We start from the raw sequence: 25232 nt of genomic DNA, 5'->3' as shown, positions 1-25232 counted from the left end.
ACTCAGACACTTCATCTCTCTTGCCCTCTCGACACGTCCCTTTCCTCATCGTCCTCACATTGTGCTGCAAACTCCATCACCCGGTTCGAGGTCCAGGAACAACGACCGATTCCGTGTCTCGAGTTTTTCGTCTACCTGGGCCTTTCACTACCTTTGAACTAATAAATATTTTTTACAATTTCAACCAGTTATTAAAAACACAATAATTTTCCACATTATCATTTCTCGTTTTTCTCTACTTCTTGTGTTAGGCCAAGGACTAGTCGGTGACCATGCACTCTTCAACCCCCCTCGCTCCACCGCCATATTGCATTCCATGCCAAGGGAGCTCTCCAAGGAAATTGTTTCATGAAACATAAAAATCCTTCACTTTAAAGGGTTAATCACATAAAGGTACAAGAAGTGTATTTATTGATATAAACGACTTTGCATTCGAGAGGCGAGAGCTTGGAGGAACTCATTGGTGACCATCATATTTAGGACGAGTGATATACAGTAGTTTAGCTACCAAGAAGGCGACTACCTCAATGGCCCCAATTGTTCCCACCTTCTTGTGCGGCTAACCGGGGAAAGTTTTTGGCCCTAGTCTTTTACGAACCGGCCGGTCAGGCCTGGCTGTGCAGAAGTTTGTAATTCGTTCAAGGTGCTCGTGGAGGAGCTTGAGATCAGTCACCCAGACTTCAAAAGACTTCAACGTATACCAACTACCAATGCTGGCAGATGGACCTTCCAGTTTAACATCTATCTGATGGACGGCATGCATATTGATGCCTCGCCTTGCACGTCGTGATTCAAACCCAGGATAGACAGCTTCGAGGTGAGTCTGCATACCTTTAGGCCATCCCATCAGTGATGTAGGTACACAATCAGATCAATTTCTCTTTCTTTGAACATCGATACGACACACCGTTTAACCTGCTCTCACGTGACCTCGTTCACCCATTCCCCACCTTTCTCCTTTCTTCGTCCCCGCTCGGCCTCCAAGTGCAATGTTTGATATAAATGTATTTTTTTATTTTTATTAAAATTTATTTGACCTTGGCAGTTTATCATTTTAGCACAAGGCCACGCGCTGTTTTTTTTTTTTTTTTGGCCTCCCGGGTACAGCACGTTCAGCCAGGGCAGTGACAAAGAAAAGCTTCAGTCCAAGGAATGGGTAAAATAAACTTTCACGGCATAGTACCTATACTTTTGAGCATGCACAAGTTCGGCCCTCGAGAACGCCTGAGCTCAGTCCTCTTGCACGTCCATCATTTTTAAGATGAGGTCCTCAAGCACGTCTGAGCTGGGTCCTTGAGCTCGCACAAGCTCGAACCGCAAGCACACCCAAGCTCGGTTCATGTGCACGCGTGAGCTTGGACCTCGAGCACACCTAAGCTTGGATCTCGAGCACACCCGAGTTTGGACCTCGAGCACACCTGAGCTCGGTCCTCAAACACGCCTGAGCATGCCTGAGACCTCAAGCACGTCTGAGCACGCCTGAGCAGGGTTCTCGAGCACGTACTAGCTTGAACCTCGAGCATGCACCAGCTTGGACCTCGAGCAAGCCCGAGCTGGGTCCTCGAACATGCATAAGCTCAGACCTCGAGCACGCACGCACAAGCTTGGAACATGAGCAAGCCCGAGCTTGGAACATGAGCAAGCCCGAGCTGGGTCCTCGAGCATGCATAAGCTCGGACCTTGAGCACGCATGAGCTCGGATCTTGAGCATTACCGAGCTCGGTCTTGAAATGCCATAGCTCTGACCATAAAGGTGACCTGCAAAAATATATCACTAAATGTTTTATTTTAAATGAACGCAAGACTGGTGTGGTGACGCGGCTGTTGCTCTCCTCATACCTGTACGTCTGACGTAGCTTTTTCGTCGGACAGAAGACTTCCTTTGCACAACTTCACTCTCTTCCTCTTCCCACAGTGTCTTGTGTAACGGGAATATTTAATACGGCTGCACGTGCTGAAGTCCCCCTCGAGTACGGATTCATTCCAGATAGCATAACGCCACACGATGACAATGTCACGCACAAATGAGGCCATGGTTAGAGCAGGTTTATCTCTACCTTACCTACCTTTTGGATTTATTTGAAAAGAGATCCCTGAAAATCAACTTCAAATTTCAGAATGAGCAACAAACAAATTAACAGGCGAGGAGGTGAGTGGGTGGTGTGGGCATTTCAAAGACAATAGTTTAAGTTAAGTTTAAAGCTCTCCAGTTCAACGAACAAATTAACTCTTATTAATTTTTTAATTTTTTTAAAACCAATATGGATTGCTGTGATGTAACACACGCGACAATGTAAGACCAAATAGTCACTTTAGATTTAATTTTAAAATAATGACGCCTCTCTATAATTAATTAGTTTCTGTCCGATAGGATAGGATGGTGCTGAGGTCGTGCATCTCCCTTTGAGCTGTGCAGCCAAGTTTCGAATCCTGATCCAGCTACTCTCGGCCCGGTGTTCTTTCGGCAGGGTGAGGCATCGAAGTGTGTGCCGTGCCTCGGATAGACGTGAAACCGGGCGTCCCATCTGCTAGCGGTGTCTTTTTCGAAGAGTAGACGAGTTAACTCCAGTATCCTAAACAAATTCCAAATTCCATCCCAAATCACCTTCAGCCGAACATCAGGCCTGGCCAACCAGTTCGTGATAAAATTTGACCAAAGTCTTTCGCTGTCCGAACCCACGAGAAGGTGGTAATAATTGGAGCCATGAAAGAAGTCATGATAGTGGTAGTTTGTATCATTATTTCTTGCTTTCTATACACTAATTGCTTTGAATCATTTCCATTTTATTCAATTACCGTCGGTATACGGTATTTGACCGTGATCCGTTTTGGAAGTTTTTATGCGAATGGATTTCTTTAACCGGTTTGTTCATTTACAAAGTTCCATTCTCATTATTCCTTCGCTCGCAAAGCCTCGCACACGGTACAGGCATCTTTGTTTGAAATCTGGGACTAATGCTTGGACAGTGGATGAACAAAACACCAAGATAGATTAAGATTGTTGACATTTGGAGTCAAATCAACATCACTGTTTTTTTTTTGGTGCATTCTTCTTATAAAGTGAAACATTTCAAGTTGACATGATTGTGGAAACTCCAATTGGACAGCAAGGATTGAACAAGGCATTTGAGTTCTCAACGATGTCGCACGAGAATGAAACTGCTGGATCGGTATTTACACCCGTTGCTATCACCGAGCTCACAATCCTTCGATTGCCATTGCTGTCCGTATCCAAAATGGATTGTGATTTGATCGAACGTTAATGATTTCCACCTTCCCACAAAGCCTTTCTCAATGCATGGATCGTCCGTGGAACATTAATGGTTTCCACCTTCTTCCTGCAACAAAAAAACCACATACGAGTCTTGATCAGCAAGTTCGTGGACTAGCATGGGTTACAATTGTTTCAAAAAGGCCGGCGAAGCTTTAAATGAAAACGGTTTTCATCGATTTGAAAAAAAAAAAAATCTTTAACTTCACTTTGATGTGAAACCACAGACTTACTGATCAGTCGTTTTACAAGTACAACCGAACTTATTGATGTTTTTTTTTTGCGATGTACTTGTATGGCAATTGTTTTGCTTCATCGCTTCTACTTGAAACAAAAAGCAGGGATAGCCTAAAGGTATGCACACTCCCCTCTGAGCTGTCTAGCCTGGGTTTGAATCTCGACACAGCTATAAACTGTCACCCTGGTGTTTCGCATGTGGGTGATACATCGAGCGCGTCGTCTATCGAATGGACGTTAAGCCGGAGGACCCGACTCCTAGCACCGGTCGGTGGTGGACGTCAGATATCCCATGGTGTCCTTCATGAGGAGTTGGCGAGTTATCGTCGGCACCTTCAACAAATTATAAATTCCTGACACAGTTGACCATCAGGCCTGGCCAACGAGATACAGAAAGACTTTAGGCAGAACCATCCCCCCCTGGTCGACCCAACAAGGTGTGAATAATCGGGCCACTAAAGAAGAAGTAGAAACAACATCGTCTGAGCAGTTTATGAAGCTTTATATTAAACGATATGTAAAACAAGACTGTAAAAAACAACCTGGTGTTACCACGCGATGCTTGATGTCTCCACAAGGTATGAACATCAGAGCGAATGAACGTAAACCTGTCTTGCTTTTGTTCAAGTTCCTTAGCTTGTGCTGAGGATAAACTTCAGCATCGATTGATTGTGGAGAAACTTGCCGTCGATTTGTTATTTTGGGGAGAAATAATTATATTTGGGTCATTGAATGATATTTTGATAAAGTATTAAAATTTACTTGATCTCTATTTTGGTGGAAGTCAAATTAAGTTCAGGATTTAAAAATATATATATATATATATAATTATATATTGATTTGTCTGATAATGATACATTCTTGATTCGTTTGCTTTTTGTCGGCGATGTTGATTTGAAATAAAATACGACATCGTAGTTGGAGGAACAAAATGGCAGGATGAGGGGGTTTCGACCGAAACAAAAGTCAGGTCGGCTGATCCTCGACAACAAGAAGAGGAGGTGTGTGGCAGGAATCTGGTGGGACCGAAACAAAATGACGAATGGAAATGGGAGTCGATAAGAAATGGCGGGAAGCTGAAACCTTCGAGCAGCAGATGGAGGAACATGATTGGACAGACACAGGGAGGTAATTCTACAGGCAGGAGAGACAAAAGAATGCAGGTGAGCAATAAGCCTGGACTTTGTAAGATTGACAATGAGGGTGTTAGAAGGATTGACAACGCTAGTGAAGCCATGGACGTTTGACGGGGCAGAGGGTGAGCAAGGCTGGATGAGACCGTAAAAAGATCGAAAGACTGCCAAAGATCGAGAGTGACAAAGCTGTAGGCCCTATGCAACAGCCTTTCGATGGACGATACTGAAGTTATTTGGAGCCTTGGCCTCCATAACTTCCAGGAGGTGTACCATCCCACATGGAAGTCCAACACTTCATTGTGCTTCAAACAAACGCTTCGTAAGCCATGAGGAGTTCGGCAGAACCAAGGAATTGCTTTTGCCTGGTGCAGATGCCCATTTTGTGCCGGGCTTTAGCGACTAACTTAGAGATCGATGTGGTATGCCAGTAGTAGTCATAGCTTATGATGAGACACAGGAGTTCAAGAGATTGAACTTGCAGACGTCGATCACACAAGTATATACTGTAGTTAGCTCAGGCTGATGGTCCTTATGGTGAGAAACTGTGAGGAGATGATACCAATCTGGATTAAAAGTCACGTTCTGAGAGTTGAACCACTTTTGGAACTTTAAATGGTGTGCTGTGAGGAATTCAGCCACTGCCACTCCGTATCTGGTGTGAGAACGATTCGACATAATACTGAGTCATTTGAAAATCGGTAATGGAACAGACATCGACGATGAAAACCTTGGAATGTGCCAGCCTCCACTGGCAGAGAGCCGTTGAAAAGGAACCATCAAGAACTGCAAACTGCTTACAAGTATGGAGGTTGTTGTCCAACCCGGCATAAACACAGCCTTGAAGGTCAGAGCCAGAGAGCTTGGCAAGAAGGGCCAGTTACAAAACTGTCAAAGGCATGGAATATGTCCAGAGACACAACCCTGACCTCTTGTTTTGACTCAGGGCTTCCATCCATTGTTGTGAGAGGAGAGGCAGCATGTCCAGCCTTGAGTGACTGGGGTAGAAACCAAACTGGTGATCGGGTGATTTGACTATTGGATAAAGGGAACGATGATGTCGACAACAATTATAGATTCCATTTGTTTGCTCTTTTTGGAAGCAAGCTGACTGGTCTGTAGTTGAGTGGATCTGTCTTTGTACCCTTCTTGTGGATGGCATGGTCTGCCACCTTTCAAGCAGATAGGAGGTGGCCAAAGTGAAGGTCTTGCTGAAAAGGACAGAAAGACGTCAGTTCAGTTGAGCATGTTTTGAGAACACCGGTACTGATGCGATCAGGGTCTGTAGTCAGAGAGATGTCAAGGTCACCCAGAAACCTATATTCTCAGGAGGAAACCTCAAATGTCTACGTGGCAATTGATAAGGCAGGACTAAAAGGGTGCAGGAAGAGATAGGTTGGGGGGGGCTCTTGCTTTGGAAGCAAATACCGAGTCCAAATACTCAACCCTGTCACACTTACAGTCTGCTATTGAATGATTTGTAGAGAGTGGAAGGAAATCGTACACCAGGGAAGGCCTCAGAAGATAAATAGGACAGAGATTTCAGCTTTGATATGAGCTTGCCATTGTATTCTGTCCTTATTGGGGACCTAAGGTTTCCCTCACTTGGGTTTACTGTGAAAGTCGAGAATTGCGAGCTGTTTGGAAAACAATTGCCTCGCCAGAAGCCTCCTTGTACCAAGGCCGAGAACACAGGATATGGACTGAATGAATCTGCGCATCAGAGAGAACAATCAGGTGTGAAATAATTCCCAGGAGGAATCAATATGAAGTGCCGAGGAGACGATGGACCGGTCCAATAAAGCAATATTTAGCTGATCAAAGACATTTTCCAGTTAGCCTGTGTAAGTTTGCCAGACTCTTCGGCACTTGGGCCACTCCCTGACTGCAGCCAATATTGCAAACTTATTGATAAGAGAAGCCAAATTAGGCTGAAGAGGAACAAGAGAACTTAGCAGGATCATCATCAAATCCAATGGTGAGGGTGTCGCAATTCTGACATCTGACCACCTGGAATAGAGGCACTTGAAGTGACCACATACAAAGAAAAGACTTGAGTTTGGTAGTTGCCAACAGGTGCATGTTAGAAGAAGGAAGTAAGGCGTACAATACGGAGTCTCTGTGGGTGATAGCGTGGGGTGGGGGGGGGGTTGTGGTACAGGTACCCCACATGAAGGAACCAGAGAATGGGGACTGTGGTGGATGGAATTTCTGACTAAAGTAGTAATTCTATCACCAGGGCAGGAGGTGAGCTTTTCAAAGCATATGGTAGGAGAAGGAGAAGAGAGAGAGAGAGTCAGCAGAAACAGATGCATAGCAATTGGAAATGCAATTTTGAGGGGAATGTGTCTGGTCAGCTGAAAATATGAGTAATACAGAAGCAGCAGCAACCTGTAAGTAAAGTTATATCATGTTATACTGGAGGAACCTTCAGATATTGGAGGCCCACACTGTTAGGGATGGAGACAAAATGGGTGCTTGAGGAGTGGTAGCACAAGGGTGACGGGACGAAACGAGAGACAAAGAGAATGACGGGGGATAAAGGGCAAAGGGCAGCAACCGAAGTTGTAGCCACACAATGCAAGCAATAAAAGAAGGACACAGCAATTTACAGCAAAGAGAGACACACCTGTAGAAAATGCAGTCGAAGCACCGCCTGTAGGCAGCATGTGGCCACTCACTGATGCAAGCACGACAACAGGCAGACACCCTCAACAGGCACACACCGCTATGTCATGCATGAAGAATCCGAATTGATAAATATACATTTGAAGGTCCAAAGTTGGAACGAAAAAGTGGGTTTAAGTGATGTCAGGATATTCATCAACTACATTAGACACAAGTTTACTCACAAGTTTGGTGGTTTAAAAGTAAACTATGAAGGACGATGTAATGGCTCGATGCTTTTGAGAGTCGATGCTGACATCTTAATGCCAAACAGTTCCTTATGGAGTCGTTTTGTTTTCATCATTTTAATTTGCCTTGTAATTTCAAAAAAGATGAATTGATATGTGAAGAGACATCTACAAATTGTATATTTGAGGGATAGGGGTGGTGATGGCGGTGGCGAGACTAAATATGTGAACGACCCTTACGAAACGTCCCTCACTCTGAAGTTGGGGTTCTTCAGTGAAGTCTTTCATTTAAACTTTCTTGGACCATGATGTTAAAACTTAATTCACGAGGAACTAGCAACATTTATGTATGCCCTCCTAACCTCCTCCCCCCTAATCCCCAGGCTACAGTAAGTACCTTTATGTAGCATCGGTGCATGATACTTGACACAAGACTTCAGACTAAGGTTGCATATATTGTCAGAAAAGACCATCATGATCCCCTTCACTTCCTAGGGCCTCTCCCCTTCACAAACTGCAGAGCAAAAACAATTACAGTTACACATGTTAAACAGATGAATTTTCAAATCTTTACGATAAATTTCTCGATTGAAGTTACTTCGACAGTTTTATAGGCCGTATATACTTGGGTGCACGAGGGCTGGCGTGCACACTTATCCGAGTCTTGAGGTAATTATGTGCACACCTCTAAGCTTTCTAGCCTGAGTTTGAATCCAGACCCGGCTATAAACCGTCGTCCTGGTGTTTCGCAAGCGGGGCGACTCATCAATATGTGTGCCGTCCCATCCCTCGGATGGACGTTAAGCTGAAGGATCCGTCTGCCAACGGTTGTCACTGATGGACAAAAAAGGTCCCACGGTTTAATTCCCGATGAGTCGGTGAGTTATCTCCAGCACTCCCGACCGAATTACAAATGCCCGTCCAATTCGGTGCCCGTCGAACATCAGGCCTGGCCAGCTGGTCAGTGAAAGACTTGGGTCAAAAACGTTCCCCAGCAGACTGAACAACAATGTGGAGATAATTATCGGTGCTGCAAGAGTAGAAATGGTAGATACTGAGCACACAAATCTATTTCTGTTTCCTTTTCTTTACACAACATGTTTCAGTAATGGACATCGCAGCTATGTCATGAGAGTTTTTTATGAAACGCCGATGCAGATTGATGAGGCCCTCTGGTGGTCCATCAAATTCATCGTTGGTGGTACGAGGAGGGAGAACAATTCGGTATTGCAATCATCTCGTCGTGGGAGCAACAGGACGATCATTTATCTCGTTAACGTGCCACGTCCCCCTTTTCCGTGGCTGTATTATTCGGAATATCCGTCTCGGTAATTCCAATCCACGCAATTTTTTTTTTCCCCCGGAATCTCCGTAACTTCATGTCAAAGACAATCGACACACGTTTCGATGTAACCACCGTTTCCATCGTCCTTGATGGTCTTTGTTTTTGACAAAGGTCACGCAACCATTGTAGCATCCGGCACGAGATGAAAATCGTAACAATCGTGTAACTATCGTCGTAACAATGTGAAAAGCAAGGATTTTAGTGGAAAAACTTAACAGCTTCCCGAAGAAAGAGAGTGACTGGTTTGTTCGATTTAATCTGCATCCTTGTACAATGTACATAAAAAGCCATTGGATTGAAGCTTGTTGTACAATACTATACAACGGAGTAGGACAAGAATTTGTCTCGTACATCGTTTTGACGCTGGTCTTTGATGGAGGCCTGATTTGGATGGACTCGGTTATTGTGACGTTATGAACAACACAAAACAGTTCCTTAACCTAAAACTCCTTCCATCTTCAGCTCGTGACCTTTTGCAGATGGTCAAAGGTCATGGTGGCCTGACTGTGTTGCTCATTCCCTTGCAATGCCATCTCTCCTGGTTTCCATCAGATTCTTTGACACAGCACGTGCCCCAGTCTGCCTTTCAAACGGACCTTTACCCCCTTGACCCCTCGCTTTTGCACTTTATCATGGTCACTAAGAAATCCCTGCTCACCTTCTCTCTGCACTGTCATTTCTCCAAGACCTTGAGAACATTTTTTGGTGGATCCCAGGCTTTCAGAAAAAGCATATCTTGGTACATCTGTTCTCTGACCTGGTTTACTCCATAAACTAAAAAGACGAAGACTTCTTTAGACACAGGAATGCGATGTTCGGACAGTTTATCCTTTGTCGATTTTCGGGAAAGAAAATCAGGACTGAGTCCAGGTGGACAGACGCGTCGGACCCTGACAGCACCCTTTCCTTGTTTTAGAAGATGTTTAGCCTTTTTTTGTTGTTTTTTTTAAACACGCTCACTCTTTCACAAGACATTTTATTTTTTAATCGATACATTTGATTTTCAGCACCCATAGTTGTGGTCAAAAGGATGTTGTGATTTTGAGAATGGGAGAGGCCTCCACAGGGTATTACCATGAACCACCACCCAAAATTGGGACGTGAGAAGTGGGGTGCATTGGTCACATGGATTTTCACAGGTTCAAATTATTAAAGGCGGTTCTGGACGGTCATGTTTTTGCCTTGATGGTTTCATCAGCAGGACAAAGTGGTCAACGTGGTGAAAAGATAAGCCAAAGGACGCCAAGGAAGCAAAGATGCTTCATCGGCACCGGAGGATAGAAGCGAAGTAGAATGGAAGAAGAAATATAAATAGTTGGAAAACAAGTAAAGACTGAACAAGAAGAGAGGAAAGTTGGGAAATTATTTTGAAGAAATGTGGGACAATAAACAATGATTAATTGTAAGTATGTACAATTGTCTGCTCTTGCCACAGATCTTATGGACGATTTTGCCGAAGGCAGGGAGTGCGTGAACTGCGGTGCGATGTCCACGCCACTGTGGCGCAGAGACGGGACCGGCCACTACCTGTGCAACGCCTGCGGTCTCTATCACAAAATGAACGGAATAAATCGGCCCCTCATCAAACCTCAACGTCGGCTGGTGGGTGTCGTCAGCTTTTTGTGCAAACTAACCGACACTGACACCAAGAGGAAGTGTGCATGCGGCCCGTCTCTATTAGCAACAGTTCCTGATGTCTATCATTTTGCACCGTGTTCGTATCGGCGATATTTGGTGTGCATCCTTTATGTTCGTATGTTTTACAATCCCATCGGCCAGCACGAGTTGATAGACGTTAAAGATCATAGGGTGTCTTTTGTGAAGAGAGGGTGAGTTACGTCCGGCACCCTGAACAAGTTAAAAATTCCTGCACAAATCACCTTCAGTCGAATGTCGGGCCTGGCTTGCCAGTTCATGAAAGACTTGGGTGAGAAACATACCCCGGTCGAGTCCACAAGAAGGTGTTAATAATTTGGCCCATTAAATAAGAAGAAGAGGAAGAAGAAGAAGAAGAGTACTAGTGGTAGATATCAAGATCAACATTGACTTGAAGAAGTGCAGAGGCAGTTAATGCTGATTACAAAAGTCATGTGTCATGTGTACTCAAACCTTGTAAATGTTTATCAAAACCTGTTATCATTATTTTTCATCTTTTTTGCTAAATAGGAAAATATTAATAAGTAGAAAGTTTGTATGTCAATGTTGCGGGCATTATTTTCACATTATCTTGATTAATATCTTGTTCAACTGAAAATGTACAGCCTGGTACGGTATCTACGGGTGTACCTTGTGCAAATATTTCCCACCATTTCAATCCCACAGCGTCAATTCCACAGTTTTAATCAATCTCTCCCATTGAATACCCCCCCCCGATGAACCCCCCCTACCCCCCGCTGAATCCCTTCCACAGAAGCCCCCCACTTCCCACTGAACCCCCCCACTGAATCCCTCCAGCTGTATCCTTCCATATGAATCCCTCCAGCTGAACCCCTCTCGCTGAAGCCCTCCAGCTGGATCCCTCCAGCTGAATCCCTCCAGCTGAACCCCTCCCGCTAAACCCCTCCAGCTGGATCCCTCCAGCTGTATCCTTCCAAATGAATCCCTCCAGCTGAATCCCTCCAGCTGAACCCCTCCCGCTGCACCCCTCCCGCTGAACCCCTCCCGCTGAACCCCTCCCGCTGAACCCATCCAGCTGAACCCCTCCCGCTGAACCCCTCCCGCTGAACCTCTCTCGCTTGAACCTCTCTCGCTTGAACCTCTCTCGCTGAAACCCTCCAGCTGAATCCCTCCAGCTGAATCCATCCAGCTGAATCCCTCGAGCTGAACTCCTCCCGCTGAAACCTTCCCGCTGAACCCCACCGTCTGAACCTTTCCCGCTGAACCCCTCCCACTGAAGCCCTCCAGCTGAACCACTCCTGCTGAACCCCTCCCGCTGAACCTCTCTCGCAGCAACCCTCCTGCTGAATCTCTCCAGCTGAATCCCTCTAGCTGAACCCCTTCCGCTGAACCCCTCCCGCTGAACCCTTCTTGCTGAACCCCTCCCGCTGAATCCCTCCAGCTGAATCCCTCCAGCTGAACCCCTCCTGCTGAACCCCTCCAGCTGGATCCATCCAGCTGGATCCTTCCCTATGAATCCCTCCGACTGTATCCCTCCCGCTGTATCCCTCCTGATGAATCTCTCCCGCTAAATCCCTCCCTCTCAATCGTACCTTGTTCCACTTCCATAACTCCTGCCCTTAACTTTTGTCAACTTTGTGTTTATCCATTTAAATTATCTTCAGCATTTTTAAGGCCCCCATTATCTACAAGGGTTTATTATGAATTGTAAAATGTCTCGTCTTATCTCGCATTTCTCTTTAATTAAAGCCAACAGTTTTGGAAGCATCTTACCATTTGACACTGATCTATCTCTGTGGCTCATAACTCCCTTTGATAACACTGAAACCACAAATATATATATATATATATATATATATATATATATATATATATATATATATATATATATATATATACTTTACATATATATATATATATATATACATACTAGTAGTAATGCCCGGTGTTGCCCTGGCTTTCTTGCAAATTTCCTGAATAGCTGTTAGGGGTTAGCGGTTAGGGTTAGCGGTTAGGGTTAGCGGTTAGGGTTAGGGTTAGGGTTCGGGTTCGCTTTAGGGTTAGCTGTTAGGGTTAGGGTTAGGGTTAGTGTTGGGGTAGCTAACCCTAACCCTAACCCTAACACTAACCCAAACCCAAACCCTAACCCTAACAGCTTGGCGCAGTGGAGGTAAACAGCGCCCGGGCAAAGTGGAAATTTGCGTCCCCCGTAGGCCTTAAACTTGAGTGGATTTGAATGGAAAATCCCATAAGGGATATCGATTTATCGATTTTTTTTCTAATATCGGAAGTGTTATGGAAAAAATTTATAGCCAATGACCTAAGTTGGACCAAAAGCCATAATCGTACCGAATTTGAATGGAATCCGTTGGAGTTTGTGAAAATGCATCAAAACGAATTTTGAGGGGCCTCTTAAGGAAGACAATAATATCATTAGTATATGTGTCAAATTTTGTTCCATTTCATGCAGTAACAAAAATCTGATGGTGGAACAAAGAAAGGGGCGTGTCCAAATATTAATATAGATATATATATATATATATACATATACATTTATACATATATACATATGCATATATATATATATATATATATATATATAGGTATATATATATATATATATATATATAGGTATATATACATACATATATATACATATATAAAGAAACATACATATATATATATATATATATATATATATATATATATATATACATATATATAAATATACATATATACATACATATATATACATATGTATACATGTATACATGTATACATATATATATATATATATATATATATATATATATATATATACATATATATATATATATATATATATATATATATATATACATATACATATATATATATATATATATATATATATATATATATATATATATATATATATATATATATATATTGTTGCGGATTCGCGCCCGCCGGCGTGCGAACGGCCACGTAACTCGAATCGCGGCACGTCGCCCACCGGACGGACAATCCCGTCGTGACCCTCTCGGACTAACGCCGGGAACTAGTCACGGGTGGGCCTTTCGGCCTCACCACGATCGTGCCAATCGGCCCCCCCACGTGGGATAGGGTTGCTCACCAAATTCGACCTACCTAAGTACCCACATGGAGGGTAGACCGGGCGATCGCACCTCGCCGCAGGTCGACTTCGGACACGGGCCACTTTAAGCGACCCGTTCCGTACTATCGGGATAACCGAGCGGTGTTATCGTCAACCTCGACGGTTCGATTAATTATTGGGCGTATTTAGCCCACGACCAACCCTTTACGTGAAGTAAGATGGAGATTCAATAAAAGAAAAGACGAAGCGAAACGGGAAAAACAGTTCAACATAAAGCACATTTATTCCGCGGCAAACGGAAAGCACACATATACAATTATGCACCAAAAGCAAATGTAAAAGTAACACGACAATTCTGCACAAAAAGCAAATGCAACAAAAGAAACACAATGCAGATCTACTACTGACTACCGAGCACACGGCAACACTTATACAGTTTTACTTCACAGACGGCGCCGACAACACATATACTCAAAGCAAAAGAAAAAGGAAGGGGCCACCCTCATCGACAAGGGGGCAGACGGGCCTGGGGCCGAGACCGCGTCGAGCCTACCCGTCTGGTGATGAGCCGCAAAATGGCGGTGGCGCCCCGACTCCGCGGGCCTCGCTGGCACTGCCTGGAATGGGGTGGGAACGGGGCACCCTTCTCACACTATCTCAGCGCGGGGGGGAAACAGGAGGGGGTTGTTGATGCTCGGGGGAACGAGGACATCCGGCCGGCCCGGGTCCCGTGACGAGCGACTCCACTGCGACCTCGGCCGCGTTACCGGCCTCCCCTCTCTGCAGCTCCCCGACTCTGACACGAGCGCCGACCTCCACAAAGATTCTTGGCTTCTCCAGCCTCTCCGGACCCCGACAGACACTCTCTCGACTGATTTCGCCGCCGCCACAACTCTCCAACTCTTTCCTCTTCTCAACTCTTCAACTCTTCCCAACTGCCTCCAACTCTTCCCAACTGCTCAACTCTTCCCAACTCTTTCCAACTGCCTCGATTCGCTCCGCGCTCGGTGCTTTATAGTCCGACAGGAGAAATCATATGCAGATTTTTAGATCAGGAACGGCTCGGGGGTTGGAGCCACGCTCCCCATTGGACAGAGGAAAAGTGGGCGTGAATCATTCTTGATCCGCGAATCTGCATATAGCGATTATACTCCGACGCGCCTGGAGGCGGGGCCAAATCGCCCCACGCTCGCTGATAGGACGGAACAGAAGTGGGCGTGAATCATTCTTGATCCGATTTCTCGGAAAGGCTGGTGTTTTTGCACCCGCTGCTCGGTGCGCGCCCTGTACGAGTCCAGTATCGGTGCCCACAAGCGGCGCGGGAATGGCGGTGATGCGATGGTTGCGAGGGCGAGTTGTGACGGTAAAGGTCGTGGCTGTTGGCGTTGTTGTTGTTGTGAAGCGGCGTTGCGGTTGGTGGTTGTTGTGTGATGGCTGTTGAGACGTGGTTGGTGGTGGTTGTGGTGGTAGTAATGGCGGCTGGTCCAAAATAAAGATAGTAAAAGAAAAAGGGCTATCTAAAAGGGTCGCAGCCCGAATGAATGACATTTATTCCCTCTAAACAACGGGTTTGGGCTAACTACACATATACTTACAGAGATATCTCACCTACGGGACCTGAATGGTGGTTTGCGAATTTCGTCAACCACAACAATATATATATATATATATATATATATATGTATATATATATGTATATATATATATATATATATATATATGTATATATATATATATATATATATGTATATATATATATATATATATATATATATATATATATATATATATATATATATATATATATATGTATATATATATATATGTATGTATATGTATGTATATATATATATATATATATATATATATATATATATATATATATATATATATATAAACACAGCATTCAAGGTAATGCCACACTCACCTTCTTTACGATGCCAACAGCACTTCCTTACATAAGTGCTTCATTCCATGATAATGTATCCATTCAATGGGAGGGGAAGGGAGAGAGATAGAGAGGAGGGAAGGTTGGGGAAGCAAGGAGGGGGGGTGTAGGAGGGAAAGAGAGAGAGAGAGAGAGAGAGAGAGAGAGAGAGAGAGAGAGAGAGAGAGAGAGAGAGAGAGAGAGAGAGAGAGAGAGAGAGAGAGAGAGAGAGAGAGAGAGAGAGAGAGAGAGAGAAGATGTAGGGGAAGGGGAGAGAGGAGGGAGGGGAGGGAGAAGAGGGAGCTAGGAGTGGAGAGTAAGGAAGAGGAGGAGAGCAATGCTTCACCACACGTCACTATACATCTAGGAGGTAGGGAGTGCAAGAAAAGTATGTGGGAGCAAGGAGAGGGAATTGGGTGTCCTGGACTTGCGTTTGGTCGTGGGACTTGAAAAGAAGGGGGGGGGTGCGGGGGTTCGACTTGTTTTTGGGAAGGGCACTTGAGGGGCAGCGGGGAAGTGGGGGGGTGGGAGGAATGGTCCTGTCTGCCGACATAAGTACAGGATTGAATGAAATGGGGTACCTTAAAACCACATTCAAGCAGGATAGTAAAACCACCTGTCACTTTCAAACAGCACGTACCATTTTCAAAGAGCTTATAACATGGGCTTCCCTTGAGGTATGTGACTCGAACTGCAACTGCCACGCTGTTTATCTGCTCTGGAAATGGAACTCTCCGAGGGGTCACACCCCGCCCAGAGTGCCAAAGAACACGCGAACCACCAAATGAACACCCCTCGAGCAGCCAGACCCGCCACCAAACCCAACCCCACAGTCTAAACCCCAAAACCCGGCTCAAGCCAAGAGACACGAGAGTCCATCACACACTAGCTAAAATGTTTACAAACGCCCAGAGATGCCAGTGTACTTGCCTTTGTTTAATTTCAGCACACTATTACAACTAAGATGTGATAAACCCCAGAATCTCTCAACCCGAACCAAATTCCAAAATTCAAACCGTAGAATCGAGCCCAGCAGCAGTTCTGACTGCTAAAAAAGTGCCTATCTGACCAACCCGCACACTCCTTGACACTCTGGCCTCAAAACACAACACAAACACCACAGCACAACATAACCACCTCCAAACCACAACACAACCACCTGTGGGAACTTATCACAACCACCCATTGTTTATCACTTTATGAAAGTTGGAAGTGGGGTGAGAGAGGGAGGAGAGAGGATGGAAGGGTGGAGATGCGAGGACAAACAAAGAGATGGGGGGCGGGGGGGGGGAAAGGATGGATGGGGTGGAAGGGATGGATGGATGGATGGAAAGTGGATTCACAGGAAGTTTCACAGTTGTTCATGAACCAACGATACTCCAATCTCAGAGTGAACATGAGGTGTAAGGAATGAACGATGAATGAATGAATGAATGAGTCCCCACATGTTGCTCCTTCTTCTGTCATCACATTCCTTGCAGCATCTGCAATGAGCTTGGGTTTTTGGAAACCACTCTCCCCAATTAACCTCTAAAGTACCAAATCAAGGGGTGCGTCTCCGGGCGGTGCTCAACATGACAGCTTCGAGGTGAAGGTTATTTTAAATTTTTATCAAATTTAATTAAGACAACGGAACACAGGTTTATATATGTACTTGATTTACATTATCACTTCGCATTGGCTTGAATTTCAATTTGAATATTTTTTTCAAAAACAACAACAGCTGTGATGAAAAAAGTCATTTACACCTACTGTCTCACCATGGTTTACAAGCCTCGGTTTGGTCCATCCATCCCTTCCCTCCATTCCTTCCATCCATCCTTTACTCCATAAGGCTTGGCACCGCACGACACTGCGGGAGAAACACAGGGAGGCGGTCGACCGATGTATTTTTGATTGTGTTGTGCAGAGGGACATTGTGAGTGCTTTTGCCGTGTATCACCATGTCTTGCAAACGAACATCCAATCAGCATGGACAGCACTTGCAAAGTGGTTTTCAGCATGCCAACAAAACAGTTGATAAGAAACGGCTCGCTTGGCACGTGATTAGCAATTACCGAACTGTCATATTAAACAGACACCTCCCGGACTCCGGGGATGCCTGAAATGTCAAATATGTCCGACTTGGGCAAATGAATACTTATTTAGGAGTTGGAACTGCTTGTAAGTTCAATTCTGGAGCTTAAATGTTGTAATTCTGCTTAGTTTAAGAGATTCTCGAGGTTATGGCATGTGTGAAAATGAAATAAAGTCATGAACGCCGTCGTCTCCGGGCGTTTATAAACACTGCAATGTACCAGCGATTCGAAGTTATGATGAACAGGCATTCGATAATATGAGTGAGGAAAGTGAAAAAAAACCAAAAACTTTATTGTGAAGAAATCGCTGTGGCCTGTTCCAGGTCGAGTCATGCTTGAGCAGGCCAAAAGAACCATGGCAGCTTCAGACCTCAGCGAAGTTACCTGGGTTACGCCTGAAGACCCCAAAGCGCGAGGTGGCCAAGGAAGCACCTGATAAAGGATATAATTAAATAAGGCCGTTAATTATCTTCAAAAGGGGTGTTTTAACTAATCCAAACACCTAATTTTCACTCATGCACTTCGTTGGGGTTTTCTTAGTATGCATGCAAAGTTTCAGGCTGCTAGGTTTCATGGTTTTCGAGTTATGGAGGAGATACACTAACACACTGACACACACTGCCTTTTATTTGGATGACAGATGACAATCGTATTTCTTCCACATCGAATGATTTCTTAGTTTTGGAATCACACACATTTTTGCAGACAGACATTAGACAACGCTGGAATTGACCTTTCATATTTTAAAATATGGACAAACATAGCCGGTAACCCATTTACAAAACTTTCATCCGCAGTCTGGAGTACTGCTCCCCTCTTTGGGGTGGTACTCCTGCCTCACACCTAGCTCGACTTCACGCTGTGGAAACCAAGGCTTTTAGGATCAATGGTATTTCCCGCGATGAAGCTGAGTGTTTGGGTCTCACTCTCTCACCGGAGGGAGGTCGGTGGTCTTTCTGTCTTCTACCGTATCCTCTCCGGCCTTGCCTGTTTGTGCTCTGTTTGTTTGTGCCCCCCCCCCTTGCGCTGTTTGTGATCTGTTCTCCCGATATTTCCTCAGGGCGCTCAAGGTCCACCAACAACCCCCTTCTGGTGAAACTGCCAAAATCAAGAATCATTGCTCACCTTCACTCTTTCATTCCTCTTTTTTCCCCACCTTTGGAACAAACTCTCACTCCTCCCTGTAGGTCTTCAAAAAAAGCTGTTCACCACCATCTCATGTCTTCCCCCATCCAAAATCTTGATCTTTACTACCCCCATTAATCCACCCCAAACCCACCTCCTTTAAATTCTCTGTTTTCCTTCCTGAAAGTCCCTGTAGTACCATCTTGTTTACCCCATGTAACCCAGCACATCCCTCTCCCTTCCACAGATATCGTATTGTCTTTGTTCCCCACTATTTTGTGCTTCCCTCTCCCGCCCCTCTTGTCTCCTGCCTTGTTTTATGTTTCTATGTATTAGCTGTTTACACGAGCCTCGACATCGTGTACAAAAAAACCCCAAAAACCCTGCTGGAAATGATGTAACTTCCCACGACACTCTGCGTAACAGAGTTGCCATCTTGTGACGTCATTTTTATCTCCACCATCGAAGGTGGACAAAGGTTGTTTTCACTCCTGTCTGTCTGTCTGTCTGTCTGTGTCTCTGTGAGCAGAACATCTCAAAAAGTTGTGGACGGATTCAGACAAAAGTTGGTGGACAGGTTGGATGTGTAACAAGGATGAATTGATTTGAATTTTGTACAGATCTGGATTTGGATACGAGAATTTTTTTTTAATTGTTGAAGTGATTGTTCACCATTGAGAGACGGGGCCAAAAACGATATAGAGCAGAATATCTCAAAAAGTTGTGGATGGATTCAGACGAAATATTGTGGACAGGTTGGGTAAGTGACGAGAACAAGCCGATTAGATCTTGGTTCAGGTCCGGATATCGATGCGGCCTAACAATGGGATATGAAACAAACTGGTCAGCCTCGTGGAGGTATGAGCTCTACCCGAGTGCTGTTCTAGTTCCCTCTGCAATCAGTGGCACAATTAATGGGATATTCAGGCAAAATCTAACCCCCCACCCCCGAACCCCTCGCATCTAACCCAAGGGGTTTGTCCATGCTCTATCCTCTAAATGCTGTGCATCAAGCTGAGCATCATTTCTTAAGTCTTTGGCATGACTCGGTCGGGGTTCGAACCACCGACCTCCCAGACTCACTATGACACTCAGAGCCAACACCCTAATCATAATGCCACCAAGTCATCTTGGACACCTAAATATTGCATTACTCAGAATTGTGTAATTACTCCAACCCATTCCCCCTCCCCCATCTTCATGTACTCCACACATCCTGCTTCATCTTTCTCCCTCTCCTACGAACCACCTTTCTCTTTTATTCCCCATTCTACCTAACTTTGCTAACCTCCCTTTACTCCCCCATCCTCCTGTACCCTCTCCCTCCTACCTTAATGCTCACCTCTTTAAGTAATGTGTGCATAGCCGAAGTGAAGGGAGAGTATAATTATTAATTTTTCCAATTTCTTAATTCTCATGGACATGCCAGTATTTGTACCACATTCAGGACAAGGACACAATTTCTGATATTACGAGGACATGAGTAGACAAGAGATAAATCATCGCACTGCTTGGGATTTGAACCTGGGATCACAACACCACAAAGTAAGTTCTCAGATGAGAACAACAAACAGGCCGACTGAAGTTTACAAGGTTGGCTACATGAATGAAAACTAATTGTTTCCATTTAATTTGCTGTCATTGATCAACTCAGCATATTTAAAACAACACAAACTCGAAGGGCACTCGGTAGAGCGCATACCTCCACTTGGCTAATTAGTTTATTAGTTTACGTTTTGTATCCCACTGATAGGCCGGATCTGGATTCGGACCTGAACTAAAATTTAATGAGCTTGTTGTTGTCACCTACCAGTCACCAGTCTTGTCACAATGACCTACCAGTTCTCAAAGTATCCGTGTGTGTGTGTGTGTGTGTGTGTGTGTGTGTGTGTGTGTGTGTGTGTGTGTGTGTGTGTGTGTGTGTGTGTGTGTGTGTGTGTGTGTGTGTGTGTGTGTGTATATACTGAATGTGAGATATGTGTGTGTATAGTATGTATATGAGAAAATGGGCAGATGACCTTGCTATGACAGCTGAAAAAGCAGTGGGTAATGAGAGGATGAAAGAGCTACACGTGATTGGTCATTACAAAGACCCTCAGTAATGAAAGAAGCAAAACTGTGAATGCAGTTAAGGATAAGACCGGAAATCTACTAACAGAACAAATAGCCAAGAAAGAAAGGTGGAGAGAATATTTTGAAGAAATCTTGAATCGATCGATCGATACCTGACGATCCCATAACAGAAGAGGAGTATGATCCTGTTTTAGAAGAAATTAGCATCTGTCATATATCAAAAAACAGAAATTAGAACAGCAATAAAGAAGATGAAGAATGGTAAATCTGGAGGCAAGGATGGAATTACAATGGAGTTATTGAAAGCAGACATACAGACAATAGTGGAATGGCTGGACAACTTGTTGAAAGCAATTTGGGATAAAGAGGAAGTACCTAAAGTGTGGAAGCAGGGGGGGGGAGGGGGTTATTATTATTTTTTGTATACATTGTCGAGGCTCGTATGAGAGCGAACACACAATGCACAACAAGAGGGGCGGGAGATGGAAGGACAAAACAGTGGGAAACAGAGACATGAGGAGATCTGTGGAAGGGAGAAGGATGGGGCAGGGAACACGGGATAAACAAGATGGACACGACAGGGAACTTTCGGGAAGGAAGGCAGGGAATTTGAAGGAGGTGGGTTTGGGGTGGATTAACGGGGGTAGAAAAGATTGTGATTTTGGATGGGGGAAGATAAGAGGTGGTGGTGATCAGCTGTTTTGAAGACCTGGAGGGAAGAGAGTGTGGGAGTTTATTCCAAAGGCGGGAAAAAAGAGGAATTAAAGAGTGAAGGTGAGCTGTGATTCATGATTTTGGTAGATTTACCAGAAGGGGGTTGCTGGTGGACCTTGATCATCCTACGTAAATATGGGGGTGCGGGGGGACATTACAGACAGAGCGGGGGGGGGGGGGGAGCGAGACAGGAGAGGAGACGGTAGAAGAGGTTTAATTGTCAAAATAGCAAAGAAAGGCAATCTTATAGAATGTGGAAATTGGAGAGGAATTACTTTAACATAAGTTCCAAGTAAGGTATTTGGGAGAGTGCTGATAGACAGAATTAGAGATAGAGTTGACAATAAGTTGAGGGAGGAGCAAGCAGGCTTTAGAAGAAATAGAAGCACAGTTGAGGAATAATTGAGCAGGTAGCAGAGTGGCAGGCATCCCTAAACATTACTTTTATAGACTTTGAAAAAGCCTTTGACTCCGTGCACTGAGAAAGCCTTTGGAAGATCATGGCTAGTTATGGAATCCCTCGCAAAATAGTCCGAATGGTACAGGTCTTATATGAGGATAGTGAATGTGCAGTGCTCGAGGAGGGAGAGGAATCGGAGTGGTTCATGGTAAAAACAGGAGTGAAGCAAGGAGATGTAATGTCCGGTTTTATATTCTTGTTCGTGGAAGACTGGATAATGAGGAAGAGGACAGATGGCAACATCACAGGCATTAGATGGAGGGTGACAACCAAACTTGAGGACTTGGACTTTGCTGGTGACATTGCCCTTTTATCATCGAGCTTCCAACATTTGCAAACTAAAGTAACAAAATGAACCAATTTGCATCAAAAACCAGGCTCAAAATAAACGAAAAGAAAATAGAGGTTTCGAGGATAAAAAGTAAACGCAACAACAGAATTCAAATTGGAGACCAGCTGTTCAAGTCTGTGACCTTTCTTTTCCTCTATCTTTTCTCTTCTTCCTTTTCTCTCCCCCCGAGTTAGATCAAATGGTTCAACCCACGGATATAAAGCCTGTGATTGGCCAGGAAGGTGGTGCGTGTGGTGCGTGTGGTGCGTGTGGTGCATGTGGTGCATGTGGTGCATGTGGTGCATGTGGTGCATGTGGTGCATGTGGTGTGTTTTGAGGAGGGCTCATTGCTGAGTGCCATTTTTGGGTTGGAGTTTATATCTGCAGTATCTTTATCGGAAGGTTGTGTTTGGTCGAACACTTATTGCAGTATGTCTGCCTGGGGCCTACTGTGAGGCCACCATTGGGGCCTACTATACTGTGAGGCCTGGATTGTGGCTTACTGGGGGTGGGCTGCATCGAATGCTGTGCTTGCTCAAACTCTTGCTTCAGCTCCTCCAGTTTGGATCCCTGATCTTGCCTTGAGTTTGGTACTGGAGGATACGGTTCCGCTCACATACACAACGTCTAGGTCTCTCCTCTTCTGACAGTTTAAGGACCATCGGACTGCAGGTCCTCTCTTGGGACTGGCAGGATTCCAAAAGGGTTCCACCCGGTCACCACCGTCTTTCACACGAACAGCACCCTCCAGCTCCCTGGCTGCCTACTCCTTCACCCTTGTGCTGGCCTAATCGGGTTCTTTCCCTCTCTTCTTTCTTCTTTATTTCCTTCTTCATTATGTATATGTATATATTTCTGATGGTTACAAGCTATTTTTTTGGGTTGGAGTTTCCATCCATTCTATTTCTGATGAAGTTAAGTACACTTATTTAAGGGCCATCGTAAACAAACGAGGAGGAGTGGAACAAGATATTGAGAACAGAATTTGTAAAGTTATGGGATCCTTCATGAAGCTCAAGCATTTATACATTGAAAACCAATTTAAGATCATTTAACTCATTTGTCAAATCAGTACTATTATATAGATGTGAGGCTTGGAAGATAAACGAAGGGGACAATCGGACGTTTGACATATTTATGTTCAAATGTCTGCGTAGGATATTAAAAATCAGATGGCCCTGCATCGTATCAAATGAAGAACTACTCAAAAGAACCAATATAATGAAGATCAGTAATGAAGTGAAGACCAGGAAATGGAAATGGAAATGGATTGGACACGTGCTAAGAATGAAAGATGATAACTGCTTGACATCATTGTCATGGAAACCTGAAGGAAAGTGAGCCGTCCAAGAACAACCTGGAGGAGAACAGTGAAAAGAGATAGGATGGAGGTTATGGGATGAAGCCAGGCTGATAGCCAGAAACATGATAAACTGGAGAGTACGCACTGCAGCCTTATGGGTCACTTGGCCCGAAGAGGATAGATGAGATGAGATGAAATGATAGTATGTATATTATGTGTATGATCACGTATCAATATAATATGCATCATCGATATTATAATAGAGCCATTTGTCGGTCTGTTTGTGTGTTGCAATTTTTCTCAGAGATGGCTGAACGGATCTTCGTCAAACTTTCAGGGGTTCACCAGTGAGTCAAGAGTGTTTTCGGCAAAAAAAGAAAAAAAAATTTGAAAAAAATTATTTTGTTATTATCGCTCTATAATGCCGACACCTTTTTGATTAATGACAGTTATATTCAAGTGCACATATGTATAAATAAATACAAAACAATTACCAGACATTTAAATACAAATAAACCTCTTCCAGCAGCAGTTGAAGTTGATGGTACATCTTCCTGAATGGCACCATATTTATAGAGTGGGGGGCGAAATTAACCCAGAAACATCAACTGTACATTCACAGCATCCATTCGACTAACAACATGAAAGTACACTTCTAACGTTATACTTTTACAATACCTCTTATCCAATAATCGACAGGGTGTTTACAAAGTCCTGTTACCTCCTCCGCAGAACCTGATAAATGAATATAATGATGACAAGTCTGGAGACGGCGATGGTTCACGAGCAATGTACACGATTCGCCTTTTTTATTTTTTGACCTTCGAGGGGACGCCACGGGCAAACTGGCGGAAATCGGGAAAAGCCTAAACGATGAAAGTTGGAGTAATCGAAGAGCACTACTTGCATACCAACTTTCATTCGAAACAGTTGAAAGCCCTAGGAGCTCGATGCCCAATTTATTGATTTTTTTGACATTTTCTAAGTTCGTGACCTTGACTTTGGGACGAAAATGAAAAATCGAGCTCTGTGGGGCTATGCAGGTGCCATTGGGCTAACCAAATACCGAAACCCCTGCCAGATTCGACAAACCCCCTCGGAGAAGATGTAACTTGAAATCGGCTACCCCCTAAAAACACATGTTTTTTGGGCGTGGCTCTACCCATAATGGGCGCGAAACGCCCATTCTCAGGAAAACACAACAAGATCATGATATAAACCTCCCTCCCAAATTTTATCAGGATCAGATCAAAACCCACGGAGCTATGCTCGGGACAGACAGATAGACAGACACACACACACACCCATAACGAATATAGTGGTCACTTACTGACTCATGAACCAATACTGTAGATTTAAACAATGAATAGATGAAAGTTTTATTGTCATAAAAATCAATATATATATATATATATATATATACACGAAATGTACCAGGGTAGGTGATGCTGATGGAGTGGAAGGGGGTGTGGTGGGGGGGGGGGTAACGGGACTTTGTGATCACCCTATCGGGTATGGTACATTTCTCTATGTGCGAAGGTGATTTTGTGATCTCTTGGTTTTGGGTCTCATGGTCATGGACACAACTGACAGTTGCAATTCCACAGGGTTTCCACAAATCTCATGGGATTGTGAGTTGGACAGGTGACTGTGACGGACCATTTCA

General features: G+C 44.3%; 1 protein-coding gene across 1 annotated transcript in view; it reads left to right on the top strand.

Annotated features, from left to right (window-relative positions):
* GATA4 (GATA binding protein 4) overlaps positions 1-25232 on the top strand; it is a 41982-nt gene that overhangs the window by 2266 nt on the left and 14484 nt on the right. The window contains exon 2 of the mRNA XM_085855055.1: positions 10277-10443. Within this exon, the coding sequence (XP_085711181.1) occupies positions 10277-10443 (167 nt within the window). The remainder of the gene's footprint in view (positions 1-10276; positions 10444-25232) is intronic.

The sequence above is a fragment of the Eptatretus burgeri genome, chromosome 14, assembly GCF_056783735.1.
Source record: "Eptatretus burgeri isolate ZD-2024b chromosome 14, Ebu_testis_v1, whole genome shotgun sequence".
Taxonomy (NCBI): Eukaryota; Metazoa; Chordata; class Myxini; order Myxiniformes; family Myxinidae; genus Eptatretus; species Eptatretus burgeri.
The sequence above is the reverse complement of the archived record's forward strand: the minus strand, read 5'-3'. Positions and strand labels throughout refer to the sequence as shown.